Source organism: Hoplias malabaricus, chromosome 5 (assembly GCF_029633855.1).
Source record: "Hoplias malabaricus isolate fHopMal1 chromosome 5, fHopMal1.hap1, whole genome shotgun sequence".
Lineage (NCBI taxonomy): Eukaryota > Metazoa > Chordata > Actinopteri > Characiformes > Erythrinidae > Hoplias > Hoplias malabaricus.
The window spans coordinates 48,394,157-48,415,805 of NC_089804.1; the positions used below are offsets into that span (position 1 = coordinate 48,394,157).

Consider the following 21,649-nt stretch of genomic DNA (forward strand, 5'->3'; position numbering starts at 1 on the left):
TCCCTCCTCCACGCCACATTCTAACACAGTGTGTGTGGGAGTGTGTGGCTGTGATGGCAGCAAGTATGTGAAGGCCTTGCTCCAGAGCCCAGAAGCAGATGGACAGCAGGTTCGTCCAGCCCTTGAAGGTCAGCGTGTTGGAGCCTCTCTCTCTTTCTCTCTCTCTCTCTATCTCTCTCTCTCTATCTCTCTATCTCTCTCAGGTTTCCCCTGATCTAACTGCTGGCATCCTGCTGCTACTGCAGCACTTTGTGCCCGGCGTCCAGGGAGAGGAGAGTCTACTGACTGTGTGTTCTGCAGAGGACCAGGATCTATGACTATGTCACCTAACATAGTTATTCCATAGCTGTAGTAGGCGATGGTTGTTAGTTTTAGCTTTAAGAGCTTGCAGCGTTTGGTATAGGCATGCTTGCAGCGTAATGGTAGTAGAACAGAGGGAACTGAATGTCGTAGAAAATGTCATAATTAAAATGTATCTCCTTTTTGCAAAGAAAGAACAGATCTCTGGCTTTTCAGTGGTGAGTTTAAGGACACATTGTGAGAGTATCTACACTAGAACAGAGGATATTTCGTTGGACAGCTAAGGACAAGCAAAGTGGCATGTCATTTATCAGTATTTTGCAGTTGGAGCTTGCAGACTTGTTTTACAACTATGCAGGCAGGGTAATGCTGGAAGAACAGTAGCACAGTCTGTATGGGAAAGTGTAGTTTTCTTTTTAAATTAAGGATGTGGAAGTATTTTAAGTATCTACTTTAGAACTGAAGGCATTTCTTGGTATAATTAACTCTGACTCTGGTCATATATACAAAACTTTTATATGTTTAGTTTTTGTCGTATATTGATATTTTGCTTTTAGGACGTGCAGAGGTTCTACAGCTGAACAGACAGAACAGTGTTGGCATTTTTATAATATACAAGGCCTTTTTTGTCCAAAAAAACAGATGTATAAAATAAATATGAATTTTCTGTGATATTATCTGAAATGATCTGTAATAGATCTGGGCACGAACAAAGTCTTTTCCAAGGTTTTATTCTGATTAATGCTAATATCTGACAAGATCCATGTAGAACCATTTTATGACTGGCATTTATCAGTATTGTGCTAGTAGCACCTTTAGACATTTTCACAGATAGTTAGTTAGTAAGGTGTTGATTGAACAGTTGCATGATTAAAATGTGTCTTATTTTTACCAAAAAAAGAAAGTGGTTAAAGCTGGTCTGGAACTGTCTACTTTAGAACCAGTGCAGCTATTTTGAACTATAAGTTTTCATTCTGAAGGACATTGTTTGCTCCTGAGACTCAGAGCCTATGAAACAAGAAGCATTAGCAAACTGCCATTAGCCTGTCAATAAGAAACAGCATCCCACAGCAACAGACAAGAGACAAACCACAATCTGCACCTTAAGGCTGTCTTCCGTTTCCCTGACTTCTGAAGAACTTTGCTGACATTTCGAACTGTGGACAGCTGAAAAATCTTGAGTTAACACTACAAAACTCAGACTTCACCTTAAAGGACCCAACATGCCTTGCTCGCCGTTCCGAATTGGGAAGCCCAGGAAGTTCTGGTGAGTCTTGAATGTTGCAGTGCTGTGTAAATGTTGTTAGATTTGAAATTCAAAAGAAGGCAATTTATTCCTGAATGCAGGGCATCTTTCTGTGTTTGACTGCTGGTTATAATGTGTGAACTCTGCTTACAGAGAGAGCATGCATCAACTTGATGTGAAATCGATTCAGCTGGGGTTCCTTAATGAAGGCACAGTGTTTAATATCACAAAGCAGTAGGAGTGCAGAACAAAAATGATTTTTACTCTTATATAATGGTGGAACACAAACAGAACTTGGTGTAGAATAGAAATCTGTATATATGGAGGTGCAGAGTACTGTGGAAAATTCAGAGACCAATTTATTCAATTTATTGAATTTCCTGTCAAAAAAAAACAAAAACATTATGTTCTTTCTTCATTTCTCATTGTCAGGGCAAGCCATGAACTTACTTAATTACTCAACATATAAATAAAATATAATATAACAGGAGCAAAGAGAAACTAGGCAAGCCTAGTTTTGCTGGACTGCCATTAGCCATATAGCCATTGTCACAGAGGTGTTTCTGTCATTTCAAAAACAGGAAAGCCCAAAATACATGCCCTTGTCATTAGAAGGTCTGGAGAAGCTTTACATGTGGTTTTTATTATGTGATTATGTTGAACAGAGCAGGAAGAGCAGGATTTATAAATGCAGAAATGAAAAAAGGAGAACAACGTTTTGATTAAAGGAGAACACCGGCATCAGTGTTTTTCTTGTTCATTTTTTTTTTTTAAATAAATGCTTGATGATCTACCACTAAAGAACAAAGAAGACCAAGAACATTTTGTTGATTTTAAGAATTACAATTACTTATTTATTCAGTGTAACAGGTTAAAGCATTTGAAGTTTAAGGAGGGTGTGTGCAGCTATATGGAGTTTTATAAACACATTGACGACACAAAATGTCTCTCCACCACTTCCCTTTACAATATTTCAGTCAAAGGCACACACTCGCATGAAATAAGACAAATTCAGCTGTCTTCCTCTCTCTGTGAGATATAATACCTGTGTAAATGTTGCAGAGTTCTGAGCCGTCCTGCTGAGCTTGTGAACTAACCAACGCTGAGCCGAGGCTCTGGCTAACATGCATGGTGTCCCGCTAAACACAGCCCCAGAAACACACACAAACTGAGCACTTTCCTGTGTTATATCCTATTATTCAGCCATGGTTTGCTCTGAAGAAACTACTATACTTTGGTTCCAGCTGGGAACAATTTTTTTCTGGTTCTCGAACCAGTTTATGTTGGAGGAAATGCGAACGGTTCCAAATTTAGTTCAAGAACTGAAATGTGAAATATGGCTGAACTAACAACAGTAGCACCATCGTAAGTTGTCTCTGCGAAATATGGCTGAACTAACAGTTCCTACTTGTGCATGCGCGTTTCAACATTAGGAGTCAGTCAGCCAGTCATTCGGTCAATAAGCAAAAATGCCTCTTCTAGGCCGGCCTGGTAGGCAGTCCAGCCAAAATAAATATACTCATTCTCAGTGTTCAAACAAAACAAAAAACAAAAACAAACAAATTTAAACTTTAGTTTTTTGTATCATCTGCTTTTTACAGTTCAGAGTAATCCCATGTAAATTCACTTATGTTGTGGTTTGGGCTCTGGGGCGAACAGTTCATTGTTCTGAGACCAGGAGCTTCTTGTTGACTTATTTTTACAAAAATTGTACAGCTCCACATCCTCTCAGAAAGAGTTTTGCTTTTCTACCAGGTAATATGTGGTTAAGTGTCCCATTTTTCTCTCTTTTAATAATGCTTAAGCACATCTTAAAAAGTCTTGTTTTTTTCTCACTTCTTACTTGACTATCCCCACCCAGTATTCCCTCAGATATCAGTATGACCACATCACAATGACTGCTTTGACCCATGCCCCACTACATCAATATGAGCATCCTTCATATGAAGCACTGCACAGAGGATGGACTTCAGTATGGATTTTCATGTTCTAGACCCATTAAAATTAGTAACAGAATTCAAATACGAGCTATTTCCATCCCGCAGGTGTTAGGAATTACTTTAAAGCCAATTGGACTTGAATAATGATCACTTAATCCATACCCTTGAAACCGCTGCCCAGATTTAGAACTTGTTTTGACACTAGAACAATATTTGTTTCAGCTCGAAGCCGCTTTTGTGCCTTCCTAGATTGTCTCTCATTGTCCAGTTTGAATCTAAAAACAGATCAGTGACAATAGTGAGGATGATTTAGTGGGGGAAGTAATTACACTTCGCAATGTTTTAACTAGACAGGATAATAAATGCAGTTGTTCAGACAAAGAGGAACAAATGCAGCTTTTTTTTATTGTACAAGTAACTACACCATATTGTGAATTTATTTTGTTGTTTAATCATTAATCTACATGTCACTTACATAAGCCTTTTAGAACAACTGACATGATCTATGATTATTTATAAATGCTCATAACAAGCAGTTTCTATAAAACATATGGGAATTTTTGTGACAGCTGCCACTGTTTGGATTAACACTTTATAGATGTTTAAATAGGTTTGTGTTACTTATACGGTTTATGTAAATGTCATGTAACCATACGGATGATGAAATTAAGTTTTTTTTTTATTTTTTTTATTTATTTTTTTTTTATATTAAATATTTATTGGAGGATTGGGGAAATAATTGCATTGGGTTTTCTGCCCAGTCTCTTTATCTTTTCTTGTCTAAGTTGAAGGATCTCTATATTAAGCCTAGTCTGTGTGGTTTCAGACAGAAAGTGAGAGTGAGCATATAATTAATGTCCCTTGGCACTGTTGGACAGTCATTAGCTTTGAGCCATGCCATTCTGTAGGCTGAGGCTCGACAGCGGTAATCCTTCACCTCTTAAAGCATTTGTACATATGCTGTAGCTGTGTCTTGCCAAAAAGAAATAAAACCAAAGAGTGTAAACCAGTCACTGGGTGAAACAGGAGTTACTAATAACATAGTGTCTGTTTGGAGAGGGATGTCTTGCCCATCACTAAAAACAACCAGCTTGTGCTGTCCCGCTGTGGAGCTATTGTATCTATATGTAATATTCTGAATAAGCTGAAAACCTTTAATTATTACATTTGTTTTTAAAAGACATGAAGCCTGGAGGCTGGCCCATTTCGCTGGGAGCTATGGGATCACAGTTGGTTCTCCCATGGTGAAAAGATCTGGAGTGAAGACCCAGGCAAACATAGTCTAAGAAGCACCCTTATGAACACAAAAAAAGAGAAAAATGCATACCCTGCCTGAGAAAGGGTTACTGACAAGCACCTGGTGACTGGGCAACTCTCATTCCACAGCTCCACCCACCACCTGCAAGATTCAGAATAAGTGTATGGTGCAGTGCCCATCAGGCACAGGGCAGGGGTGATGGGGTCCCTGCTAGAATGGAACTTGGCAGCGTAAACTGGTTCTTGGCATGTGGCCTCCTCACTGTAGGGAAGGAGCTGGAAGGAGCAAGAGCATAGTGAGCTCTGGAACCAGATTCCTTGATGGGGAATGGTTTTGCTCCTACTCAGTGTGAGAGGCTCATGGGGATACTTACCAGTCCCAGTCTGGTGGCTGTTACTGTTGGAGAGTGTCTCAGTAAATGAGATCCATTGTTTTGCCGAAATTAAATGCTTGTGTTGGCAATGACTAAGCAACCTTGAGAGGAGTAATTGCAAGGAAGGGTCTGCCTGATCTGTAATGGGGTGGTGGGATGTTATTTGACACCTATGGTTTGTCCAATACGAACGCCATGTTTGAAAACAAGGTTGCTTCAAAGCGTACAAGATCAGTTTGGGCCAAAAGTCCATTATCGACTTTACAGTTGTGTCTTCTGATCTGAGAGCACATATTTTGAACACTTGAGTAAAGAGAGGTGCTGAGCTGTCACCTGATCACCATCTGGTGATGGGTTGGTTCAGATGGTGGGGACAAAAGCCAGAGAATCCTAGTAGACCCAAATGTATAATTAGAGTTTGCTGAGAAAATATGGCAGAGATCTCTTTCCAGACTGATTTCAACTTTCACTGCCAAGATAATTTTTCACACATTCCGTAGGAGGCAAGGGAATTGGATTCTGAATTCACCTTGAATAAAACCTCCATTGTGGATTTTGTGCATATTGCTGTGGTCAAATTTTGTTGGTGCGTGTTACAGCGACAGCCTTATAACACAGTGGTGGATGCCAGTTTTGAGGGAAGCTGTCCTTTGGAAGAATGAGGCTTTTCCAATTTGGCTGCAGGGAACTCCTGATTCAGCAGATGGATACCAGCAGACAAAAAAGACTGTGGCTTTGGCAGTTTCAGAAGCAAACACTGGAGTGTGGGATTAGTTTGTAGAGGCCATGGCATCCGGGTGGCCTTAAAGAGGCTCTGAAAAACACTCCGACAACGTAAGTGGGGAAGTGGGGACGCTGTCTAGCTGTGCTCAGCAAGGATGGAGAACTCGACTGAGGTTATTGTCAGGCATTGGAAAGAGCCCTTTGAGAAACTCATTCACCTGAGACACATGCCTGCTATTCAGACAGAAGGGCCATAGGTGTCTGGGGTGTCAGATTCCATTTGCTTAGCCAAAGTCACTGAGGTAGTTTGAAAGCTCTGCAGTGGCAAGGTCCATGAAGTGGATTCACCTGGAATTGCTGAAGGGCCTAGATGTTCAGTGGCTGACATGGACATTGGGAACGCCACAGGATGCACAAGCTAGAGCCAAGACTACTGGAGGGACTATCTCCTGACTGGCAGATAACACCTGAAAATCTCCCAAGATGTGCTGGTGGAAGTTAAGGACAGAGATGTCTTGGCTTCTATGCTTGCCCTATTCCATGTTTGTGACCCTGAAATGTTACAAAGTTCTTATGTGGTATTTCTCAGATTTTAAATCATTGCCCCTCATATTTTTTTGAGTTGATTGAACTTGTATCTCTGTGATTGGGAAGACTTCTGTCTTGTACATGTGGAAATAACTAAGCAAGGGGGTTACAGAGTTGGACTTAGCGTGGACAGATAATTCTACAAGGACTTTGGTAACGCCCATAGTATGTCCCACTAATGTCATAGCTCACACTAAGTACAGAAGCACTCAGCCAACAACATAGAGCAGAGATTAAAGACTGCTGGTCTTGGACTCTATCTTCTCTGATCTTTCTTGAGAAGCAGGTGATGACAGCCTTAGAAGCGAGAGATACTACATCCTGACCCTTTTTTTCCCCCTGCACCTTTTCCATTAACTCTGCGGTCTTCAGCAGCGGGGACTCTCATTTTTGAACCAGACTCTGACTATGAAAAAGCAACCATGACATTCGGAAGTGATATTTGCAAGCAATCAAGTGTCTCTCCTGTTGCTTTATTGCTTCCCCAACATCAAAGAGACATACTCTGCTTTGATACAGCGGCTGTGAACGCCACCAAAATACACCCGGCTAGGGCTGTGAGGGGTGATACTGGTTGTTCATTACCACTTTAAAAGAAATAGGCTCATGACAAAATGCAGGTGATACTTTGATGTGAACATTGTTTCTTTTATTTATATATTGGGCCTTTCTTCCTGTCAGTGAATCAACAGGGACTGATTTATGCCTCAAAAGAAAACAAACAAGAATTTAATTACACATAATGCAGACCAATTGGTATATAACGGAAGAGGAGTTTTATTATAACTTATTGCAACTCTTAAGAAAGGCATTGGTGTTTCTTTGCAATATTTTTTATTATTATTATTGTTTTTTGTTTTAATGGGGGTTTTAATAATGACATTCTCTTTGACAAGTTCCAACACCACACTACAGCACTGGCCTATAAATTAAAAATAAGAATATTTTGTTAATACCAGATTGATGACATTTGGTAGTATTTGAAATTCACATTAATCCTTAGGTTTTTAAGTCTTACTGGTTTAGAAAATGCCGTCCCCATAAATGATTTCAGCTCTTGAGCTTGGTTGTCATGGGTAACAATTTACACTGTCTGAGCTTTGTGTTCTGATGTGTCATGTCACTACTGAACAGATGCGGGAGATTTTCTTTATTGTTGAATACACAATTATTTTTTATTTACTTATTCTCCGTGTTGGTAACTTATTTAGAGACGGATTCACACAGATTTTATTGTTTTACGTGATAAAATGCTACTGATATTTTGTGTAACCCATATTCATGTTTGTGTTGTTCTTTAAAAAAAAAACAAAGTAATTATTGCACAGGCTAAATTACAATCACAGCTACATTTTCAGTGGTTTGATTATATGCTTCACATTTCAAGAAAGTGGAACAACAGTGTTAAGGAATGAAAGTTTAATTATCAGAGAAGAGCAGTTTCAATGGCAGAAAAGGACATGTTTTTGTGTCAGCCTCCAAAGATTTTATTTATTTATTTATTTGACAGTCTTACTTGTAGAGGGGTTTGATAATTATGCTAATATAATTTATTGTCCTCATGAAAGGAAACTGTTATTATAGCAAAATAAAAATTCAACAATATAATAAATAAAAAGACAACAGTTAAGGACAGGCTGAAGTTTCTGAACAAGCCTGAGATGAATGAGAAAGCCTCTAAGTAAGACAGAGTGAGCCATTAAGGAGAAAACCTGTTCTCCCAGATGTCCATTTGTGGAACCAGTGAAGTCTGACTGGACAGGTCAGGGTGAAAGATGCTTAGAGTGGCTGCTGACCACAATAGGACAATTTTCTAGGTTAAATGATCAGATGTACCTTTAGTTATGCATTTGTTACCTTTAATTTGTTACCCTTGGTTTCTTAAAGCTTTGCGTTATAAGCATGTCACCTTTTGTTAGAGTTTTGGGTAAAACTACAATTATTTAAGATTTGTCAAAATGATGGCTTTACACGAGAATGCAAAAACATAAAGCATGAATGTACAGAGAATTAATTCCAGGTCATTTCTGGACCATTTACATTGGTCATTCCAAAAATGCAATGTGTCCCTGGTATTTTGGTGAGTGATGCATGCTTTTTGATGACCTGCATACCAGTACCCATTCTTTCTTAGTCCTTGAAATTATGAAAATGTGTCTTTACTAAGGTCTGGCTGATATTTTTATTTACATATAAATGATAATATACATTTTTTTTTTATTTTATTTATAGTTCTGCTAACAACTAACCAATAATCAAGATTAAATATTAATTTATTTATTTGTACATATTGGAGATAAGAGACTTATCCACTGAATATACTTGTCTTGTCATGTCAAATTTAATATGGAACAATGGAAATGTATAAACGGTAGTGAATCCAACTGGATTATCTTTACAGAAAATTAAAAACAATCTTCTGTAGTTTGTAGATTCACATGCAGTGAACTAATCATTTTAATGCATACATAAATAATACATGTTAATTTGAATATCACATTACCCATAGATATTTGACTGGGTCTATTTTAAACAATTTCAACATTAATTTGTATTATAATTTTAATATACAGGCCACTTTTTAACTATTGCTCTAGAATGTGACCATATTAAATTATATATAAATATTGAATTTTCCTTGATTAATTGTATGCTTACATACATGTCTGTTCTAAAATATTGGAAACAGCTGGGCCCTGTTGTATGTGTGCAGGTACAAGTGTTTGAGAAAGAGAGAGTGTGTGTGTGACTGTGTTGAGTACGAAGAGTTTAGCGTAGAGAGCAGAGGGCTGTCATATTGCATCAGTGCAGACTGACTGTGTATGTCTCCTGCATGCCACTGCCTGACTAAATATAGCTCTTAAGTGACAAGCTAGTGCCTAAAGCTCACATACAACCCCCCCCCCCCCACACACACACACACAATCATACACAAAATCACAGCCATAAGCACATGATACCAAAGCAACAAGTCGAGCCTTACAGGAAATAAACACACAAATGCTGCAGAGAGATTATTCCCCTTTTAGATCAGCCACACCATTTCAAACGGAGCACGAAATGACATTAAACAGCAACTCCATCTCTTCATCTCTTTATTTCCATAGGGTTGTTAAAGTGCTCTTGTTTCAGAGGGATTAGACTGCTTCCATAATTCAGCTTTATCTGCCTGCCTTGATGGTTATCTAATGCAGTGAGTGGAGACAGTAAGGGAGTACTGCTAACATCATACACAAACACAGTTGAGTTTAGGGGGATTTAAGGATGCAGCTTCAGGCTCATGTCCGGTTCTGCTTTGTTTTCTATTGATTCTGTGTAGATTTTTCTGGCTCTGTAAGAGATGGAAGAGTATTAATTTTTAAGCTGGTCAGACACTGTTCTGAGGCCAAAAATGTTATGCTTGGATGAATACTCAAACTACAGACTTGAAGTATCAATTGAGTCTGGCCAATGCCCCTGAGTCATATTCTCACACAGCAGGAAAGTATTCGGTCTGAATGCCGTTACGCAATTTGGGCATCCGCGCTGTGCGTGAAACACAACCCCAGACATTTCTGTTGATTGGCAAGCTCTCCATTCAGTGTTTTTGCTCACTGTGTATTGAAATGTGGGAGCCAAGTCAAGTGGGAAATGTGGACAATACAGATTTTTCAATGAGAAATAGGGGACTGTTAGGTTTTGACTGCACTTTTATTTTTATGACAGATATACAGCTGTGTCAAATCATGATATCATCCACTGGCTTGTTAAGCTCACCCAAAATGTTTCTGCCAGTAGAGTAGAGGTGCAGTGTGGCTAATGTTTATTAAAAGCTGTGCTTGCAATGGAATCAAAATATTTTTGGAATATCTTGAAATTTTAAATTTGTATTGGTGTTATATAGGACAATATAGAGAGTATAGGAGAGTATAGAAGGTAGTGTATTGAGGCAGTTTGTGTCAGTGTTCTGAAAATTTGAGAAAACAGTGCCTGAATAATCACAGCTCTTCTTACATACCTCAAAATAAACTGGATATTTGAATAAAGACTTTTAAAATGTATTAACCTGCCTCTGACTTTTTGAGTGTGAAATATTGTGACACTGCTGAGCTGAGAGCGATTGGAGATTAATCATCTTTTTCTCTGTGCTTACAAAAAAAATCAGATTTTGTTCAAATTTGCATACCCCACTTTTTCTCTGTCTCTGATTTATGCTGTTACTTTGGTGGCCCATTTTGCTGTCACTGTGGTGCTATCCTCAAAGGTACATTCGTTGTCTGTAACCACTCATCCAATTAAGGGTCGGAGTAGGTCCGGAGCCAACCCGGAATCACTGGGCACAAGGCAGAAACACACCCTCCACAGGGCTCCACACACTCCCACATTCACACATATAGGACACATATATGGACACTTTTTTGTTTTATTGGACTAAGAAACCAGAGCACTTGGAGGAAACTCACAAAATAAAGGTGTTATAAAGTGTTCTCTGAGCAATGACATAGAAGAACCACTTTTGGTTTCACATAGGACCATGTTTGTTAAGAAAATGAGTATGAATACGCTTTTATAAGTTTCACATCAAACATTCACTTGATGTAAAGGTTCTTTCCAAATTAAAATTATTACCAAACATAGTTCTTTAAAGAAGCAAAAGTGATCCTTCTGTGGCATCACTCGTAGTACCCCTAGTAGCATCTTTATTTTTGAGTGTTCTAGATTTATCCTTTAGCTTCTTTTCAATCCCTGTGCACATCTCCAACACACAAAGACACACCCACACACGCCAACACATGCACACATTCACGATCATGTGCACACATCTCCTACACACACACACTCATGCAGTGATTTCCCATGCTAATACACTTGCACAGTAACAAGTGGGCCATCTCCAGGAGGAACAGTGTGAACTGAGAGCAAACGGGTGTAGGGCAAAACAGATGTTACTTTATTCAGTAGGAGCATCTGCATTTGCTAATGCATAATGAAATCTAATGACAGCTGGTGCACACAGCACTGTGAAAAGGAGAGCTTTAGAACTAATTCAGTCACTGCAGCAAATCATTTTTTTTTCTCTCTGGGTAATATTGCACTTCTGTTGGTATCGAAATATTCCATAGTAGTGTTATGAAGACATGAAAACATGAGTTTTGATTTGTAGATAATATGTGATCATTTATGAAGTGTTAGTTTGTATGGTGTTGTTTATCCAGGCATCTTGGTGCAGCATCTAGTGGCCATTCTACTCTTGAACAGGAAAAGCTTTTAAAGGAAATTAATGAATGGATGAATGAAAATCAAATAAATAATTATCATCTGTTTTCAGGCTAGTTGGGTCACTGTCGGATTTCTGTGTGACATCACACTGTATTGAGCAGCTAGTGAGCAACGAGGGGTGGAAGTGGATGGGTAATAACATGTTACTGTCAAATTAGTAAACTCCTCTCCACAAAGATGGACATGCAAAGATGAAATGAGAAACACAACTGCTGTAATTTTCTGAATTACTGAATATATTGCTCACTTTTGGGGAAAAAATACAGTTTGTTTCCCGTTTTGAAAAACAGGAACAAATATCTTCTAATAACTTTTATTATAGAAAAAATAATTGTGGTTCAACTGAGAGAATTTACTCAAATTTGGCAGAAATAGCAAGTTATTTCTACTGTGAAAAGCCATTTCTGCTTTAAAGTGTATAGAAATCCACTCAGGCAACTTTTGCTGCCGTTGAATGTTGACCGGTTGCTTTCTTCCCAAAGCCTTGTGTTCTTTTGTGTTGTCCTGAGTGCACTAAAGCTCAAGGTGGATTTTAGCGTTCAGGCAGTGAGTGCAGACGGTCCTCCAGTGCTCATGGCAGAGGACATAGGGCTTTAAATGATGCTCCCTGAGTCTAATGTACAACATCTATCATTTGTGCCCTCGAGCTCAGCTCTGCTGTACAGCCAGTGATGGACGAGAGAGATGCGTCTCTGTTCATGCCTGTCTTTTTGTGTGTGTGTGTGTGTGTGTGTTTCCATAGTGGTTTCATGTTCTATAAACCAAGGCTTCAGTCTCAGTGGACATGTGCCAGTGCCAAGATAACTATAAAGGCTATAAAGTTGTGATGTGTGAAGAATAACAAATTGCAAGCTCCAAAGTGATATGCAGTGATGAGGGCCTGGGGAAACACAGCCAGTGAACCAGCACAGACGCCTTCCACACACAGCAAAGCAATCAGTCAAGCCTTAACTGTCCTCTTGCTGTAAGCCACTGCTTCTGATAATGGTCAATATCAGTCTCATCTCAGATCACCCATTTGGGTTTATTCTATCAGAACACCTCCAGGCCCAAAACAGCCGAAGTTTCGCAGCTCCACAAACATGAGCAGATTACAGTCTCCTGGTGTTATTGATTGGAAAAAGCATCCTTCATGGGAGAATGGGCTGATTCTGGTGAAGAAACACTGGAAAGGAGTTCAGAAGGATGTGCACTCATAAAAATAAGGCATCTCAAATCTGATTTTTGGGCATATGTCATTTGAGCAGAGCTAGTCTTCCAAAATCTGATTTGCAAAAATGTAGAATATAAATGAATCTAATTCTAGCTACATTTTTAGGTGATTCCAAATCTGACTCAAATCCCACTGAGACCTTTACACTAATGGCACTTTTCCACTGCAAAGTACCTACTCTACTCAACTCTACTTGATTTTTAGTGCCTGGTACTAGCTATGGGCTGTATCCAATTTTACCTTCATAATGTGGAGTGTTTGTGCTGAGCTTTGCTGCTCAGTTTAGCTTGGGCCAGCCTGACAGCACACACTGATGCACGTGTTGACAATGAAAATGTGTCAGAGTGAATTCAGGTGCAGGAACAGTTTGAAAATAAGCCAAATAAGACTTAGTAGCTTAGCTGGCCAGCTAAGTGAGCAGGATAAAGACCACATCACAGACTGTTCCAACAAACTGAGGCTCAAATCACACACATTTAAAGGGTAAAGCCTTATCTGTCAGTCCAGTGAAGTGTCTTCAGACTACTTTATCTTTTTTCAGCTTTCTTCCTCTCTCTTTTAGCCGAACTCTACGCTAAACTCAGAACTGCAATGGGATGCTGGGTTTGTGTTTTTCCCCACCTATTTTCAGAGTGTGACATCACAAATCAGTGAGCTCCCACAGGGTCCCCTGCCTGTGGCTCTCTTAAATGCACACAAATGATCTCTTTGTGCCTTGTACCTAACTTAGTCAGACACAAAAGACTGAATAAGTATAATTTGTTGTTCGTTACACCGTGCAGTTCTTGCTGGATTCTTTTATCAACCACCAATCCAAAAAATGTTTGTATGTCTTTAAAAGGCTACACTGTAATTTTACAGGCTGCCTTTGTGAGTTAAAAAAAATAATAAATGTAATCTTTACTTTAGCCTGGAGAGTTTAAAAATGGCTAATTTGCGGAGAAGGTGGCGTGGTGGTGCAACAGGTAGTGTCGCTGCCACACTGCTATAAGGTCCTTGGGTTGTGGGTTTGGGCCCCCTCTCAAAGTTTGATGTGTTGTCCACATGTCCGTGTGTGTTTCCTCCTGGTGATTGTCTGTGAAGAGATTGGTGTGTTCTCCCGTATCGGCGTGTGTTTCCGCACACCGAGTACAGCTAAGTCAAGCAGAGTATGTACCATGCTGTGGAAAGATCGTGTTAGAATACTGTAACTTGTTTTGTTTTGTGAGAACAACTTGGTTGTTTTGTGAGAAAACAAGTAAATTAAAAATTTTTTCTAAAATATTTTGGCCTGGATGGTGTTTTATAGCACTCTTTCAGCCATAGACACTCCTATACTGTGCACCTCTTTACTACGCTTTTCCTGTTCCCAAGTGCTCCTTCCCTATCCCAGGCCCAGAGTGTGAAAGGTCTCGGAACGTCGCCTCTCTTTGTCTTTGTCTCAGTCCCTGCTATTGGTTTACAGAGGTGTCAATCACTTCTGACACGCCTGCTGAGAGCTCTGAGCGATCCCTGTGGAGAGCGGCGTCCAGCAGCGCATTTTTCAGCTCATAGGCAACCCAATCTGACCAGGGACTTGTAATACACTATCCCTGTCCATCTGTCTCTGTCTCTCTCCTTCTCTCTCTCTCTCTCCCCACTCTGGGGTGGGTCATCTGGGTTCTCTCTCTCTTTGAGAGTGGGCGGTCAGTTCAGCGTGAGAGGTGGATGAGCTCCAACTCCTGCCGGGCAGTAAGTGTTGGTTTGGTCTGGATCTCACAGGAGGTTTTCTCTGCTGGAGACCAGCTCTGGCTCTTGCTCATTAGTCCACAGCTGATAATGAGTTGCACTTTGCTTCAAACAGAAAAGGAAAGTGGAATATGCTGGCTGTTCATTTCCTTAGCTGGATCTAAATGAGCAGGTGTTATATATTTTTTTTATATTATATCCACGCCATATTTGTTTTATTGTCTGCTCAGAACTTTACAGAGATTTTATGACGGTTTTAAGGTGAAAATATGTTAACACGTCCACTACATGAAACTTTTATGGGATTTTTCTGCTAATTTTAGCAGAGAGTTTCTATTTATACATTAAACTTGACATAATGGGGTGAAAAAAAAATAAAATTAAATATTTGCCAAATATGTACATTTATTCCGGTTTCATAAATTCAGAAATAAAAGTTATGCATTACATTGTGTAAAAGTTTATTTATAGATGTATATTTATTGTCATAGTAAAAGCTGGCCATGTTTTTTTGTTTATACATGGCATTTTATACTGATATTAAACAAGGCTTCAGAGTCCATATCATTCATCCTCCAAAGACACACACATTTTTCTTAGTGTTTCGTTTTTTTTTTGTTTTTTTTTGTTTTTTTTTTAAACTTACTTGGCTGACAATGATATGGTACATTGTTGTTGGGAATCTTTGACAACCAATAGATCCTTCAGTATGCTCTTGGAGCTTAGCGTTGATAGGTGGATTGGTGACTCAAAAGTGTCCGTAGGTGTGAACACACCAAACTCCTAACAGTCAGCTGAAGCGGGACTTGAACCCACCACCTCCAGGTCCCTGGAGCTGTGTGATTGCGACACTCGTATGAAATCAACACTTAATATAGAATATGGTACAATTTTCATCCCTAACTAACAGTACTGAAAATATACCCTTAGGGGTACCACCACAAAGACAATTTTTCTGACAGTGTAGAATGGGGTAGTCCTACTTCTTTGCTGTCAGTGAGACGTATCATCAGACCTGTGTAAGGTTAAACTGCTGGGGTTTGTCATTTCTTGGCAGTGTGTGTGGCTCAGTCCCCACAGGGGAAGAGGTCAGTGGGATCATTTTGGTCTGGATCCATCGGCTCAGTGTTTTAGGCATGACTCAGTGTGTGGCTCAGAGGATTAGTCTGGACTGTCTAATGCCCTGTTTGGGACTACAGGACACGGACCCAAGGAGTAGGAGATAGAGGAGATGATGGAAAGAGAAGAGAGTGTGCTCTGAAGTCAGGTGGAATTTCCGTGCCCACTAGGGGGCTGTTAAATTTGTGTGTCTAAGGACCGTGTGCTTTAACAGACAGAAGAAAGAACCTAATCACTGAACTACTCTCAGATTAGCCGTCCCTCCTGCTCCGTCGGTGCTGTGCTTAAGTTTGACGTGTCACATTATTATTCATGTATTCACAGCCGGTTGGATGTATAATTTGAATTCAGTATTGCACCTGGATCTGTGCAGAAGCCCTCTGTGGGTGGGGGGGGACCTCAGCAATTCCTGCACTGTCATATCATTAGAGGAAATAATATCACACTGAACGATGGCCATTCCAGCCAAAGCCCAGTTAAAGAAAGGAAGAAAAGCCTGTACGTTTTGGGCTGTCATTCCATTATTGGTGTCTCCATAAAGCTGAGGTCTTTCTTTTCTTTGGAGATGTGCACTATATACATTTGTCCGTATCATTCACAAATATATGTAAAATGTAAAGACATTTGGATAACACGTAATAATGTGTTGAAAATACATGTAATCTAGTGCTGTCTATTTAATTAAAAAATAATAATATTAATAATCACACTATTTGCTGTAATTTATCGTGAGTAATCCCATTTACCTTTCTTAATACGTAAACTTTTAATAATAGTTATTTAAAGGCAAAATTTCAAGATTGTAATCAGAAAACACTTTTTCGCAATTCAGCCGACGTTTCACCATTTGCTGCTCTCCGGTCTATTTGCATGCTCGAAACTGATCTAATGTGTTTAGGAAGCCCAGTGTCTATATATGAGTAAAAAAAATAACTGTCACGTTCGTATTTTAGTCTCTCTCTCTCTCTCTCTCTCTACTCATGGCACAGGCATCTGGAGTTTTTTTAGACAATGGGGAAAACTCCAAACGTTGAATAGCACAAACTGAAATGAGGATATTGCTCTATTCCCGCTCCATAGTTGGGTAATATAGATGTATTTTAGCTGTTTCGGATCACTTAAGATAGAATATTCTCTAAATTCGGGAGACGTATCCCCACAGTCGTAGATGTTTCCCTTGTACGTCAAATAAAGGGCTGAGTTTACGATCAACACAATGGAATTATATTTATTTACATTAGAAGTGTCTACTGTTTAAAAACTGTAATCACAACAATAAAGATATAATGTATGTTATAGTTCTACATTTGTTTGGGAGGGAGATAAATGTGTGGTGTGTTACTTTGTTATAACATCTTGATGATATCTGAATTAGAATCTCTTAATTTGCAGGGAGGTCTCTTAAAGTTTCAAGGAGAGCTAGCTTTGGACACAGAAGCTTTACTTTAGAAAAATAATGCTACAGCACAGTTCATGGCTCAGACATGGGGGGGGAGAGAGAGAATTTAATATATATTTACTCATAAGTAAAACTTATTCCACCCTCTGAAATCAACGCTTGGTTTACATCTGCTAACGTCACTAGGCTCTGTAAAAAGAGTGAATTATGGAGGGAAGTTGTTACCAAATTTGGTGATATTATTAATTTTGAAAAAAAAAAAAGTTAACATTTTAAATTCCCATATGCTGTATCTAGTTATTCGTTGTATTTTCTCTTCCATTTGGCATTCTTGGTGAGAAGCAAAAGAAAGAATTTCATTGTACATGGAACCTGTTCCTTACTGTGCAAATGACAATAAACTCTTTGAACTTAAACTAACACTCGGATTTTCAAAGACAAAGGAAAATATCAAAAAGCTATTTGGGTAATCTAATTACTCACTTCAACACTCATCACTGTGATCTATGTAGCCGGAAAACATGAGGCAGCATTAACAAGGAGCATCTTCAATGTTTTAGAAGCTAGTAAACCAATTACCAAATGTTATTATGGGGGTACCCTGTGTGTTGAGTTTTCTCCATGCAAATTAACACATACTCAATTTACAATTAACACATGACCAACAGGGGCTTCCATTTTCTCTGGCTGTTATCTCTGAGAAACCACAGTTGTTTTAACACCACAATATTCAAATGAGGTTTTTGGGCTTTTGTAAAGAAAGAGCACCAAGGTATTGATGACTTTTTGCCACTGGTACATGTCTGCCTGAAGTTACAGTACTCATAACATTACAGTTAGTCTGCTTTTGTGACCACATCTTTGTACTCTGAAAATGTAAGCAGCTGCATTTTCTGTGAGAATAAAACCTCCACCTACCCATAGTTTTTGGGTCTTGTGTACTTTGTTACTGAACTTGTCTGAGGCACTTCAGCCTCCTTCGCAACAAGTTTCTGTTGGCATCAAAACTGTTAATACATCCGACACTTTCAGTCTGTGTCCCTCTATCCTTCTGGCTGGTGAGAAAGATGACACTCAAAATGAAATGACACATTTTCACTGGACTTCAAAACCCGTTCTGTCCCATTTGAATGGTCAGGTTTGTCGTTCAGACACTACAGTATACACTGCCTATAATCTCCACTACTTCCCAATTTATTCTTTACACATTTGTACATTTTACACTGTAATACACGGTTAATAATCATTCATTTTATGCTGTTTTTACTCTGAAATACATTATACATTTACTAATCTCTTATGGGTACTTTGATCTGGAACTCTCTTACCTGCTCTATGTTCACTCTCTTTTCATGTTCCTGTCTTGTTAGTTCAGTATGTTACAGGTCGTATGAGTACACTAAGGCAAATTCCTTGAATATGCAAAATACCTGGTAAATTGAAATGATTCAAATTCTGAAAAGTTATTGAGGATGACATCACTGAGAAAGCACTGCACTCTACAAAAGTTGTGCGAGGCCTGTTTTGGCATCTGTCAAAAGTGAAGCGTGTGAACATATTCAAAGTTTAAAATCTTACTGACTAGGCACTTTTTTTAAAAAAAAGGAACAGAAGCTTTCCTAACTGAGCTGAGTTCTCTGAACTATATTTGGTCAGACAGAAGGTGTTTTTTGTTCTGTCTCTGCAAATTTGGAATAGACTTGTGTGGGAATTAAAAGTTCAAAGAGCAGTTATTTTCTACAGTGATTATTGTTCTGGATCTGAAATGCCCATTACACTGACACTTCCTGAACTTCAGATATTCTGTATTAAACCTATTTTCAACATGGCTTTTCATTGTCTCATGTGAGCTGCACATGTTAGTGTACCCCTCTGGTCATTAATGAAACCCTATATGATTCTTTTCATCTCGCCGTGTTCTCCCCTTGTCTGCGTGGGTTTCCCCCGGGTGCTCCGGTTTCCTCCCACAGTCCAAAAACTCGCGTTGGTAGGTGGATTGGTGACTCAAATGTGTCCAAAGGATTGAATGTGTGTGTTTGTGTCACCCTGTGAAGGTCTGGCGCCCTCCCTAGGGTGTGTTCCTGCCTTGCACCCAGTGATTCCGGAGAGACTCTGGACCCACCTCAACCCTGAACTGGATAAGCGCTTATAGATAAAGAATGAATGAATTAATTATTTTCCATAAAAATTGACCTCCACCGTTAACCTTCAGCTTGAAAACCCATTCACAAAAATACCTTCTAAAGTGTTTATCTGTGTATCAGTGTTTATACTTTTGTTACAGCCATAGTCTTCAGCTGCAACTTCAGAGTGAGGGTAAAGATGAATGTGGGACATCCGTCAGCGGCTTTACAGACACAGGAGATTAGTTTTTAGCGATTGCACTGAAGATTGTCTAGTAATCCTGTGTTATCTTAGTGAATGTGCTGTATATAGCTCTAACTCCTTGTTCATTGCTCTGGCTTTGTTTGCCTTGAAAAAGCCAACAGAATTTACATGGTTATTTTTCCATTCTTCTTGTTGGTGTGTGCTTCAGGGGCAAGGCACAATTTGCAAGGCAAAAACACTTTGAATAGCTGGTTGGCCATAGCCTTTCATTTGTTCCTAAACAGTCTGAATGAATATAAGGATGGTAGACTCATCTCTGTGCACAGAAAACGACGTCTCTATTATTATTTGAGTCCATACACTGTGTGTGAAAACAGAGAACAGAATCGCTCCAGACTGCTTGAAATATAATGTCTTTACATTAACTTTTATTAGAGGGCACAGACATTCTTGAATTTTAAAGCTACCATTTTGGGAATGTATTTTTGGAGCATGAACAAACAACTCTGCACTAAGTTATCTGAAGAAATTGATAGCTGCTAGTTCACACACATGAGCTTAATGTGCTCTCTTGGTGTTTTACATCCATTAAGTAAAACAATTCTGAGTCACGGTGCTCCTTCTGAAAGGAAATAAACTGAAGTGCTTCCCTTAGTGTGGCACTGACCAAGAATCATATCAATTCTATTGGCAGCAATGCTGTCTTCTTAAAAACAGATCAGACATTGATCAGGAGTTACAAATTCGCAAGCATAATGAAAACAAAAATAATATCTGTCAATTAATATTTGGCAGATTTTCCTGAGCAGTTGTTCTCTGATATCAAAATTAATCTGAATCTTTGCAACATAAAAATCATATTCCAAAATGTTGTTGCTGTCCAAAAAATAACCAATCTCCAAAACAAGAAAACCTTCTTTCTTTCATTGGATGATTTTAATCCAAGTAATTTTTGGAGCTCATCAGGCTGTGTAGCTGCTGTGTTCAAATGTTATAGTAAATTAAAAATGGAGATTTGTTTTTCCTTGGACAGTGACAGTAAGTTGTTACACTGCCAAAAAGAAATCAGCAGGCAATTCAGAAAAGGATGTTGGTGTATATCTGCTGCTGTATATTCTTAACTATGTATCTGCGTTCTTTACAAATACAAAACATGAATGACAAATTGTGAATAAATAAAGTGTCTAATAGACTACTCCAAACCAACGGTTTCTTCAGTTCAAGATATTATGCTTTCCCATTCTTCTATATTTGGCATATCCTTAAACCTACAGAGAGATATAATGTATTGCTATGGCATTACTGTATAGAGTGTAATCCACTGTAGAGTGCTGTGGGAGCCGTATGAGTGAACGATGAAACACTCTGAATAAGAAGAGGTGTTTGGAGATTTGTAGCTTTTTATAAAAAAAAAAAAAAAAAAAAAAAAAACGGTGGGGGCTTCGTTTTCAGGAGTGATTTTTGGTTGCCTGAGCAACCGTCCCTGATAGGGAGACGTGTTTAATTAAGGCGGCACGTAATGAATGCAAAATACGGCTCCTTCAAACGGCTCGGATGGGCAGCCCTCGGTCTCTTGTGGCGTTCAGGGAGGAGGAGGAGGGGCGAGCTGTCACGAGGAGAGAGAACGAGGGAGGGGGGCTGGAGGAGGGGCTGGGAGAGGGGGTAAGTAGTGACTGGAGGATGAGTGTGGAACAGCTAGCAGGTGTGTGGCAGAGTTGAAAGCAGTAGTGATGAGAGAGGAGAGCTGAGAGCTTGCACTGCTTTAGCTGAGGAACACACGGCTCCTACAGCTGGACGGTGAGTAACTTCACATTGGGCTTTTATGGACTTTCACAGATGGATTGACTGTGATGATAGAAGATTAAATTGGCTCTGGTTTTGTCTGTGTTCTATTTATTTTTAAACAGCCAGTGTACCAGGCAGATTCTGTAACAAAAAATAAAGCTATTGTAAAGGTGATGCCAAGCGTACTCTCATATAAAAATAAATAAATCACTGTATTGTTATGTTGACTTGATTCAGTAATACTAGACAAACAGAGATAAAATTAGACAAACAGAGTAGAGTCAGGCTCTGCATCAGAACTGTGAGAGTATACTCTCAAAACAAATCCTGAAGCTTTCAAGACAAGGCAAACATATTTACCTTTACTGCATGTGAATTTGGTTCCCCAAAATATATGGAGATTTCTGTAGG

The 21,649-nt window shown here is 39.1% G+C and overlaps 1 protein-coding gene across 11 annotated transcripts in view; it reads left to right on the forward strand.

Moving 5' to 3' along the window:
* rap1gapa (RAP1 GTPase activating protein a) overlaps nucleotides 1-21,649 on the forward strand; it is a 103,808-nt gene that overhangs the window by 24,805 nt on the left and 57,354 nt on the right. The window contains exon 1 of one of the 11 annotated variants that reach the window (XM_066671572.1): nucleotides 1,459-1,567. The exons of 9 other annotated variants lie outside the window; for them this stretch is intronic. In XM_066671572.1, the coding sequence (XP_066527669.1) occupies nucleotides 1,524-1,567 (44 nt within the window). In that variant the 5' untranslated portion in view covers nucleotides 1,459-1,523. Of the gene's footprint in view, nucleotides 1-1,458; nucleotides 1,568-21,132; nucleotides 21,251-21,649 lie in introns of those variants that run through there. One more of the 11 variants, XM_066671580.1, reaches the window with a different exon arrangement.